The following is an 11,485-nucleotide window of genomic DNA, read 5'->3' as shown; positions in this document are numbered from 1 at the left end:
CCTGTGGTTTAGTAATAGCCCAGTACTAACTCTTCACCCTGTGGGTTTGTAATAGCCCAGTATTAACTCCTCACCCTGTGGTTTAGTAATAGCCCAGTACTAACTCTTCACCCTGTGGGTTTGTAATATGTAATAGCCCAGTACTAACTCTTCACCCTGTGGTTTAGTAATAGCCCAGTACTAACTCTTCACCCTGTGGTTTAGTAATAGCCCAGTACTAACTCTTCACCCTGTGGTTTAGTAATAGCCCAGTACTAACTCTACACCCTGTGGTTTAGTAATAGCCCAGTACTAACTCTACACCCTGTGGTTTAGTAATAGCCCAGTACTAACTCTTCACCCTGTGGTTTAGTAATAGTCCAGTACTAACTCTACACCCTGTGGTTTAGTAATAGCCCAGTACTAACTCTTCACCCTGTGGTTTAGTAATAGTCCAGTACTAACTCTTCACCCTGTGGTTTAGTAATAGTCCAGTACTAACTCTTCACCCTGTGGGTTTGTAATAGCCCAGTACTAACTCTTCACCCTGTGGTTTAGTAATAGCCCAGTACTAACTCTTCACCTTGTGGTTTAGTAATAGCCCAGTACTAACTCTTCACCCTGGGTGGTTTTGTAATAGCCCAGTACTAACTCTTCATCCTGTGGTTTAGTAATAGCCCAGTACTAACTCTTCACCTTGTGGTTTAGTAATAGCCCAGTACTAACTCTACCCATATGAGTGTGTCTGCATTAACTCACTTGTGCTACACTGCCACCATTATTTTCTACTCATAGGAGGGCTGTGGGCAGTTCTGATTTGAGCTAGCCTTGTCATTGTCGCCTTCCTTTTGTTTATTCACTCATCACCCTGTAATGTAAGTCATCCGAGCCATCCTTTGTAAATAATTATCCGTCATGCACATAAGCCACTTTGTAATTTCATTGTTTGAATATATAAGGAATACTCTTTTACAAGCGGTGTACATGTTGCGGGCAAGTTGCCCCTAGACTTAAGAACGGTCTGACTAAAAGGCCAGGACATCAATGACCTGGCATCTGTCTATATAACATCTAAATTACATTTTATCCTCTGCATAAGCATGTAATGTTGTCCAGGCTAGGCACGTGCTACTTGCCTTGTGACCTTTCTTTATTTTACACGCCACTCCATACTAGCGTGTTTGAGTTCACATGTGCGCGCGGAAACTGTGCCCTTGCACACTAACTGATCAAATAAAATGTAGTGAAAGGCAAAATTCTAAAACTTCAGGAAATCGACGTTTGTCTTGTGTGTAACAGTGATTCTGTTTGTGTCACACCAGTCACTATCCACCTCCCTACCAACATACAGGTGTTTCATTTTGGTCCTCCCCGTGAGTAAACTCATAGTGGAACGTTTGTTTCCTTTGGTGTGAATACAAATGCGTCTTTTGAAGTTACCCGGTTTATTTGAACTCTTGAAACAATGTTTGGAAAGGAAAGTGGAAAGGTTTTTCTCCAGTGTGGACATGCTGGTGTCTGTTAACTCATTCCAGGCCAGCAGGGGGCACCGATAGTTCAGCAACCGCCACCGTTCACCACCAATGGCGAAGGTGGCCGCGTCGATCGGATGAATCACTCGCTAAGAGTCTTTAGATGCATTCATATTTTAGACGTGTTCCTTCCACGCGGCAGAGGAAGTGTAGCACTGGGTGAAAAAATGGGCTGCAAAATCGTGGGATAAAAATTATAGGTAAAAAGAATGACAGTAAAGAACACCCTCCAGTGTAATATTGCAATCAGTAACCCTTAAAACTAAGATAATCACCGGGGGAAAAAAAAGAATGACAGATGTAGCCACTACAACCATGAATGTCCCTAGAAACTCGCTAGCCTAGCAACCCAGTCCGCTGCACTCTGGGAGAACAGAGCAGCTGATTTCTGTTTTGATTAGGTGTTCCTTTACGCTCGTTTCAGGCACGACTAGAAGGCTGTTTCAACCAATCAGATTGCTTCCTCGAAACGACCTGTTATATAATTTGTGATGATATTGAATTTTGTTATTGTTGAGTGGCGCTAGCGCCTCCTATGCCCATCTTTGTGTGTTTGTACCACAGAACTGATTTGATTGGCTGAGCAAGTGAGCACGGAATGTGATGGATGAGAGCGCCCCTCACTTCACACAAGTGTGATTTTTATATTATGTTCATTAATTGAATAGATAGGACCCAAATGAAAACAAGAACGTAAGGACTTTGTTTGTTTTATCGTTATCATTTTAGACTGTTTGACTGCACTCTGTCGCTGTTTGCATTTCTCTCTAATAAAGTATTCAATCAATTAATCAAACTGAAACTCTTATCACAATGTTTACAGTGGAAAGTGTGTGTCTTTAGATTGCCTAACACTCTCAAGCTCTTGCCACAATGTGTACAGTGGTAAAGTTTTTCACCAGCATGGACAAGCTGGTGTTTTTTCAGATTATATGAGTCTTTGAAGCTCTTGTCACAATGTTGACAGTGGAACGGTCTTTCTCCAGTGTGGACACGCTGGTGAATTTTCAGATAACCTGAAGCAGCAAAACATTTGTTACACAGTGTACAGCTGAAAGGTTTTTCCCCAGTGTGGTTACGCTGGTGTGTCATCAGTTTTCCTGGGGTATTGAAACTCTTGTCACAATGTTTGCAGTGGAAAGAATTTTCTTCGCTGTGGATAAGCAGGTGTGATTTCAGAGAACTTGACGCATTAAAACATTTGTTACACGTTGTACAACGATAAGGTCTTGCTGGTGTGGGTACGGTGTGGGTACGCTGGTGTATCATCAGTTGACATGAGCTATTGAAACTCTTGTCACAATGTTTACAGATTTGTTTTTTCCCAGTGATATTCAGGACGTCTATGCACGCTTTTCCTGGCTGAGTTAAAGTCTTGCTAAACTGTTGATGACTCCGAGATCTCAGTTCCTCTCTGTCTCCTTGTCTCTTCCTGGTTATAGAGCTGGTGTTTGAAGCCGACTGACCTCCACTGGTCTCATCCCAATCATCACTGTCTTCTGTGACTTCAGTGTCAGATTCAACTTTAACTTCAAAGCAGTGTGAAGGGACGTCTTCATCCCCATCTTCACTTTTCACTGCTAGTAATGCCAGCATTGATCCAGCAGGCTCCTCTGGTGTTTGGAGTAGCTCCTCCTCTTCATCTTTAATGTGTGGAGGCTCTGGTTCCTCCTGGAGCAGACTGGGGCTGCTCTCCTGTTTAGGGGAAACCTCCTCTTTACACACAACCATGTGCAGGATGTCTAGGAAACATAGAACATGATAGTCAACACTGGATTAGGAATGGGACCATAGTCATTATCGTTTATCGTGATATAAAATGTACGTATTGCAGATAGATTAAATTCTATAGTGGGTCATGACTGAAAGAATAAGATCGCAAGCGTCCAAAATGACGGGTGGCTGGCATCTCCCTTAGGGCCGATTCATACTCCTATTTTACTGCTGTTTCGGCTCGTCAGAAATTTTCAGTAGCACCGAAAGGGCCGACTTTAGCCCAAGATGACCTCTCTATCTTGAAGATTACTCTCTCTGTGGCCAAAATGCTGCACTATACCTCAAATCGGAGACATTTTCATTATCAGTCACTATAGCCTTCCAGAGTCCTAGAATGTAACAATAGGTTCACATGTTCTGCAACTACTGCTGTCTGAAGTTAGAAACATGAATACTACAGCAGGAACACAAATGCCTTTTATTATATTTATATTTATTTATTATATTATATGCACATAATAGCTTGTTTCAGTACATAGCCTATCAAAAGTCACCCAAATCAATGTGCACCCAAATGTAACAGTGACCGAGTTAAAGACAAAGGGAGACACAACAGAAAAATACTGTATGACAAGGGGGCATCAGATTCCTTGTTTTTCTTTTTCTTTCTTTTTTTCATAATTTATCAAAGAAATCAAAGAAAACAACAAAAACATCCACAACAAAATAATTGTTATACCACTGCATATTTTAAACCTTAAATTCACAACCCTTCCATATTGACAACTACTTTAGGTTTATTCATCATCAGATTCATCTTCCTCCTCCTCTTCATCATCAGAATCATTCATATGTGTATGAATTTCTTCTAGGTCATCCTCGTCTGTCCCCTCTTCAGACAACACATCAATGAGGGCTTTGGGGATGACGTCACCTTCAAACCATAGAGGCTCTAGTTTGCCATTTTCTGAGTTCAGATGAAACCCATGGTCAAGAGGTGATGGAATTTCTGGGTTATTCTCATGAGCCCTCTTCCAGATGCATACCTGGAAGTTAACTCTTTTGACATGCTGCAAGAGGACCCTCTTGCATGGTGGAAAAGTTGAAAGGTCAAGGGAGAGACCTGGTCGAAGCTCGAGGCTTGAGCCACACATTTTCTTCACCTTGATCTCTCTTGCCTCATCCACACGCTTCACTCGAGGACCAAAGCTATAGAGGCGACAGGTGAACTCTTCAACACCAGTTAGCACAAGCCCATCAAGTTCCCAAGAGTTCCCCACTGCGGCAAAGATCTGAATGAACTTAGAATGCTGATTCAGAAGCTTGATGGGTCGCACCTTTCCTTTGCCTTTGAATGCAGAGGTGCAGTCAGCACCAGTGAAGGCATGCAAGGCCAGCAAAGCTGAAATATGCTCTTGTGAATAATCTTCAGCCAGCTGGTTGATGTTAATCAGCTTATCTCCCATGTCAAATATGACATCGACTGTGAAGGATTTGGCATAATAGAGGAGAATGAAGAAAATGTCAGAGTCTCTGGCTCTGACTCGGACAGTTTTGATGTGAGGCATTGTGCTTTGGATGTAGATGATCACCCTCACATCAGTTTCTTCATGTGTTGAATTCAGATCAGGTAGAAGTGCTTTGGAAATCACTCCAGCTTGAGCTTCTATCCTGAAAGCTTGACCAGCCTCAATGAAGATGATGGGCCTTCGGAGTATCTCTTCCATCATATCTGGAGAGCTCCAGTGCTCGAGAATTAGATGTATGAGTGACTTCTTGTTGTCATCATTTGTGAGGAAACCTTTCCAATCTGCAGGTCGGCGAACATTCAGACCATTAACTATGTACCGCTCACCACAACCTCTGCGATCCCTCTCAGCTGATTTTGGTGAATGAAGTCGGTCAACATAAGTGTCAGTACTGAATACTGTTTCTGCGGCAGTAGGTTGACTTTTGAAGATGCGCTCTGATATAGTCTTCATTGTCTGGGGCACATTGCTCATATAGAATGTGGCATTACCATCTACAATGAGACCACATTGACCAGGAGAAGGGAGCTCCACTTTCTCAGCATCTTTGATCATGTAGTTCATCCCTTGTGCTTTGTTGGTTTTTGCAAAGAATCGCAGAGGTTGTGGTGAGCGGTACATAGTTAATGGTCTGAATGTTCGCCGACCTGCAGATTGGAAAGGTTTCCTCACAAATGATGACAACAAGAAGTCACTCATACATCTAATTCTCGAGCACTGGAGCTCTCCAGATATGATGGAAGAGATACTCCGAAGGCCCATCATCTTCATTGAGGCTGGTCAAGCTTTCAGGATAGAAGCTCAAGCTGGAGTGATTTCCAAAGCACTTCTACCTGATCTGAATTCAACACATGAAGAAACTGATGTGAGGGTGATCATCTACATCCAAAGCACAATGCCTCACATCAAAACTGTCCGAGTCAGAGCCAGAGACTCTGACATTTTCTTCATTCTCCTCTATTATGCCAAATCCTTCACAGTCGATGTCATATTTGACATGGGAGATAAGCTGATTAACATCAACCAGCTGGCTGAAGATTATTCACAAGAGCATATTTCAGCTTTGCTGGCCTTGCATGCCTTCACTGGTGCTGACTGCACCTCTGCATTCAAAGGCAAAGGAAAGGTGCGACCCATCAAGCTTCTGAATCAGCATTCTAAGTTCATTCAGATCTTTGCCGCAGTGGGGAACTCTTGGGAACTTGATGGGCTTGTGCTAACTGGTGTTGAAGAGTTCACCTGTCGCCTCTATAGCTTTGGTCCTCGAGTGAAGCGTGTGGATGAGGCAAGAGAGATCAAGGTGAAGAAAATGTGTGGCTCAAGCCTCGAGCTTCGACCAGGTCTCTCCCTTGACCTTTCAACTTTTCCACCATGCAAGAGGGTCCTCTTGCAGCATGTCAAAAGAGTTAACTTCCAGGTATGCATCTGGAAGAGGGCTCATGAGAATAACCCAGAAATTCCATCACCTCTTGACCATGGGTTTCATCTGAACTCAGAAAATGGCAAACTAGAGCCTCTATGGTTTGAAGGTGACGTCATCCCCAAAGCCCTCATTGATGTGTTGTCTGAAGAGGGGACAGACGAGGATGACCTAGAAGAAATTCATACACATATGAATGATTCTGATGATGAAGAGGAGGAGGAAGATGAATCTGATGATGAATAAACCTAAAGTAGTTGTCAATATGGAAGGGTTGTGAATTTAAGGTTTAAAATATGCAGTGGTATAACAATTATTTTGTTGTGGTTGTTTTTGTTTTCTTTGATTTCTTTGATAAATTATGAAAAAAAGAAAGAAAAAGAAAAACAAGGAATCTGATGCCCCCTTGTCATACAGTATTTTTCTGTTGTGTCTCCCTTTGTCTTTAACTCGGTCACTGTTACATTTGGGTGCACATTGATTTGGGTGACTATTGATAGGCTATGTACTGAAACAAGCTATTATGTGCATATAATATAATAAATACATATAAATATAATAAAAGGCATTTGTGTTCCTGCTGTAGTATTCATGTTTCTAACTTCAGACAGCAGTAGTTGCAGAACATGTGAACCTATTGTTACATTCTAGGACTCTGGAAGGCTATAGTGACTGATAATGAAAATGTCTCCGATTTGAGGTATAGTGCAGCATTTTGGCCACAGAAAGAGTAATCTTCAAGATAGAGAGGTCATCTTGGGCTTAAATTGAAGCTTAAGGATATGGGAAGTTTTCTATATACAAGTGAGGCAGTTATATTCACCCTAATGTGCTGGAAAATAACCATCTTTGTTGTTATTTGTTAAACGGACAGTGTATATTTTTGTGTTTCTGAGGATGATGTAGGTCATATTTAAGAATACAATGGTAGATAGCCCCAAAATCCTATTCTGATACTTACCCCTATGTGTCAGGATACTCCATGCCAAATTTCACACTTCCATGTGTATTTATGTAATTTTAGTGAATTTTTATTTGCCTTTACACAATTTCGCCAGAGACATATACCAAAAAAGGGGTTTTTGGGCCCCTGAAACCAAACGGCCCCGAGTTGGGAGTGGTCCCTTCATTTTGAGATGGCCCAAGGTATATGCTAACAGGAAATAATAGTGAAAAAAAGGTAGCAAAAATTTATATGAGGGCTGGGTCTAGCTCCCGGACTATATGAATCGGCCCTTCGCGACAGTTTGAGAAGTTCTGTCACACGAGAGAGACTCTGAGTAGAGTCGCTGCTTCTTCGCCTGGAAAGGAGCCAGTTTAAGAGGTTCGGGCATCTGGTTAGGATGCCTCTCGAGCGTCTCCCAAGGGAAGTCCTCTATGCACGTCTTACTGGGAGGAGACCCCGGGGCAGACCAAGGATCAGATGGAAGGATTGCATCGACACACTGGCCTGGGAACGCCTCGGGATCCCGCAGGAGGAAGTTACTATTCATCTCTGCTTTGGACTATGGGGATATTGTATACAGAAATCCATCAGCTACCACTCTTAAAAAGGGACAGGTCAGAATTGTTTTACTTAATCCGTTTGAAATACTTGCCATTAATATAGTGGTTGCAACTGTATTAATTGATTGCCCAAGTCCCGTGGTGGGAGTTCTGCTCTGGTTTTGGTGAAATATTAAGTAGTTCCGGTCATTTTGCGGCAGGCACTGGGATCACTTATTAAACGTAAATGAATCCACAAAACTACCGTCATTTGTATTGTTGACCTATTTCTAAAATATTAGCGGAACCTTCGTTCAAGTTTGACCCCTCTATCACATGGAATTAATTTTTGGGTGTAGTGATATGGACACAAAAAACATAGTAGGCTACCGTGTGATAGAGGGGTCAAAGTTGAATGAAATTGCACTAATATTTTAGACAACAATACAAATGACATTAGTTTTGTGGATTAATTTGCGTTTAATAAGTGACCCCAGTACCCCCCACAAAATGACCGGAACTACTTAATATTCACCAAAACCAGAGCAAAAACTCCCACCACGGGACTCTGGCAATCAATTAATACAGTTGCAACCACTATATTAATGGCAAGTATTTCATACAACTTAAACTTAAACATTAAAAGTTTGGACTCAGTTTATCATTCTGTCCTCAGATTTATAACAGGCGATGGCTATAACACCCATCATACATCATACTGTACAATAAGTTGGTTGGTCCTCCCTTGCGACTAGGAGAGACCAGCATTGTTTTTTATTTATCTATAAAGCTCTAATTGGGAGTTCACCTTCTTATTTAAACTCTCTTTTACAATGGAAAACTATTTCTTATCATACATGCTCTAAAGATTATTTGATGCTTGAGATGATGCCGAGATCACCTTTGGATGCCTATGATCCTTGCTTACAGAACATATGTTTTGGGTAGGGATGCACCGAAAGGGACATTCTTGGCCGAAATCGAATAACGAATATAGGAAACAGTTGGCCGAAAACAGAATACCGAATATGATTAATATTCTTTTTTCCTACCATTGCTGTCATGGCCGTACCTTAAAGATACCTGATTTATGGCAAAATAAATGGTTAAGGCAAAACTTAACTTAAATAATAATCACTATTATGGCTCCATAAAACATTTATTCAGCTCTTTCGAATGCATTAATTGCATACACTATTCGGTGATATATTCTCTGCCTATTCGGGCCGAAACCGAAAAGGCCGAAAATGCATTTTTAGCCATTTTCTGCCAAATATTTTCTGTGGCCGAATATTCGGTGCATCACTAGTTTTGGGTAAATTAAATTACATTACATAGCAGATTTTTACTTCCTAGCTGACTCCCAGTTTTTGGGCCAACTCTGCTTTCAATCCAAGAGTCTCGCCCTATTAATATTTGTGTTTACACAAACCCTCAAAGCTGGAAATACAGTAGCCCTAAAGACAAAACATTGATGTAGCCACTACAACCAAAAATGTTCCAAGAAATTCGCTAGCCAGCAACCCAGTCGGCTCCACTGTGGGAGAGCAGCGAGACTCAGCACAGCTGAGTTTTGTTTAGGCGTCCCATCATGCTCGTTTGAAAATCAGATTGCTTCCTCGAAACAATGTTGTATTAACATTGTCATGATATTTTTGCTAATATCGTATAGACAGAGACAGAGAGCGAGAGAGAGCACATGACACTTACCGAGGTGTGGGTGGTCTTCAGGTTCCTCCTGTTTAATATAAATGTCCCTGGAAGAGTCTGGAGAGTTCATCTTCACCTGCAGTCTGGACTCCACACACTGGTCTGAAACCATGCAAGTGAATGATGACTTTGAGACACAGTGATGTCAACAAGAATAACAATAATATTGGCAGTCGGTTAGGGCAAAATGGCCTAAGCATGGAGTAATCTCTAATCTTATGGGATGGTCTGTTTGCATGTACGCTATCTGCGCGAAAGAGCGCTGTAGTTGCGTGCTGCGGCTGCAAAGTGCACACACGCATCAGATGAACTGCATGTCAGAGAGATTAAATGTAGTGGTCAGACTCGGACTCCATTAATGTATTGCAGAACCATGTCAGGCTTTAGCTGGACTGTGCTGGACATTATTTCTTAATTTATTTGCTGTAAAATATTTTTTTTTAATAAAAAACGAAGTGCATGTCAGAGAGATTACATTAATTTAGAGGTCGGACTCGGGATTATTGTATTGCAGAACCAGGAGTAACTCAAAATATTAATTTTTCCGGTGGGAAATAAATCCCTTTCTGGCCAAAAAGTACATTTTACTTGTGGTGGGGGGGCTCAGCATGCGTCCACTAATAAGGAAAGTAGGCTTTCTAATTACACAAACTGCCTTTGTATTGGCGAGTAGGTGAAACGTTCTTTTTATATTCGTAACAGAGGAGAGGTTGGTCCACGTTTCATGCGAGCCAGGAAAGAGAACGGTCCCATAGCCTCAATGCAACGGCAGTAAAGTGCAAGTGCAACGGCAGTAAAGTGCATTAGGCCAGTGGTTCCCAAGGTGGGGTCCGGGGACCCCCAGGGGTCCCTGAGGGAGTTCCAGGGGGTCCCCAGCTAAATTATAGTTTGGTACCAAATGGACCCTTATGGGTCTGTAACTCAGAGAGTTAGTACACTCTCAGAGTTAAATTAACAATGATTTTACAATATAAATTGGGGGTCCCAGAGATAGAAATGCCATTAAATGGGGGTACGTAGTCAAACTGGGGGTCCTTGAAATGAAACGGGTTGATGATCACAGCTAGAGCCATACAAATATTATCTTATGGTCTCTGGCATATCTTTTCAAATGGGGGTCCGTGGGATAATTACTGTCAATTTGGGGGTACTTGACATGAAAAAGTTTGGGAACCATTGCATTAGGGATTAGGTTATGGACCAGAGCTAGTGTTAACAGAGCTAGGTAGGCCTATAAAGCATTTTGAAACAAACAGCACCAATCTTTTGCAGTCACAAATAGCAGCATTTTTAGGTCTAGACTAGATAGGCTATTTGGTACAGATAGTTATTTACTCACTAGTCACTGTCGACTCTTACTCAATCTCACCACGTTGTCGAGTGAAGCTTTGGTTGCTCAAAGCTCGGTTGTCCACTTCAGGTTGAAAACGGCAGACTGTCCCTCAACACGTCCAACTAGGTTAAGAAAACGTACTGTTCACTTAGCTACTGTTCACTATAGTAATGGACGGACGAGCTTTAGCATTAATTAGCATTATTAGCCCACAAAGCAAACAGACTGTGTGTAAATTCCTCCAGTGTTCACAACGTGCCAGCCTCTAGTGTCACTCTTTACACAGACTGTGGAGCAACGACGACCTTAGACACAAGTTACACACAAAGTTTTGTGCTGAAAACTGATATTATGACACAGACTTTCTCTCCGTTTCATGTCCGTTGAACTCCGTTCATTCTCTGCTCTGTTGCTGCTGGATAGTGGGTCTACCAGGCCAGTGTCAAGCTGCCAAATATCAAGCTAGCAAATGTAAGACTTCCGGTGGACGATCTCTTCAAAATAAGAGTACCCTCTAGAGTAAACTGAATCCATTGAAAAACTATTCATTTGCACATTAAAACTATAAATTAAGCATTTAAAACGTTTCTTTGTAAAAAAAGAAATAATGCATTTGATAGTTCTTTGTACTAGGAAGGGTCAGGGAAGGGTTGTGTATTGTTTAGTTAGGAAGTTTTTATATGTTGAATTTTGTAACTGTATGTAAATGAAATGTTAAAAGTAAATAAAAGAGAATTAAAAAAAAGTAATATAAAATAGCCAAATGGATAAATGCTGTTCA

The 11,485-nt window shown here is 41.5% G+C and overlaps 1 protein-coding gene across 3 annotated transcripts; it reads right to left on the bottom strand.

Annotated features, from left to right (window-relative positions):
* Positions 1 to 435: 435 nt before the first annotated feature.
* Positions 436 to 11,119, bottom strand: LOC306925456 (uncharacterized protein). Of its 3 annotated transcripts, none has more exons than XM_079504284.1 (3): positions 10,711 to 11,119; positions 9,372 to 9,473; positions 436 to 3,253 (listed from the first exon to the last, which is right to left on the bottom strand). In XM_079504284.1, exons 2-3 carry the CDS (start codon positions 9,439 to 9,441, stop codon positions 2,295 to 2,297), a joined length of 1,029 nt encoding a protein of 342 aa, XP_079360410.1. In that variant the 5' UTR covers positions 9,442 to 9,473; positions 10,711 to 11,119; the 3' UTR covers positions 436 to 2,294. The 3 variants fall into 3 exon arrangements, with proteins under 3 accessions (XP_079360410.1, XP_079360412.1, XP_079360411.1); XM_079504286.1 differs by having other exon boundaries at positions 10,731 to 11,119; XM_079504285.1 differs by having other exon boundaries at positions 10,741 to 11,119.
* Positions 11,120 to 11,485: the final 366 nt, after the last annotated feature.

Source organism: Electrona antarctica (assembly GCF_951216825.1).
Source record: "Electrona antarctica genome assembly, chromosome: 6".
Classification (NCBI taxonomy): domain Eukaryota; kingdom Metazoa; phylum Chordata; class Actinopteri; order Myctophiformes; family Myctophidae; genus Electrona; species Electrona antarctica.
Note: the sequence above shows the minus strand (reverse complement) of the source record. Positions and strands in the feature narration are given on the sequence as shown.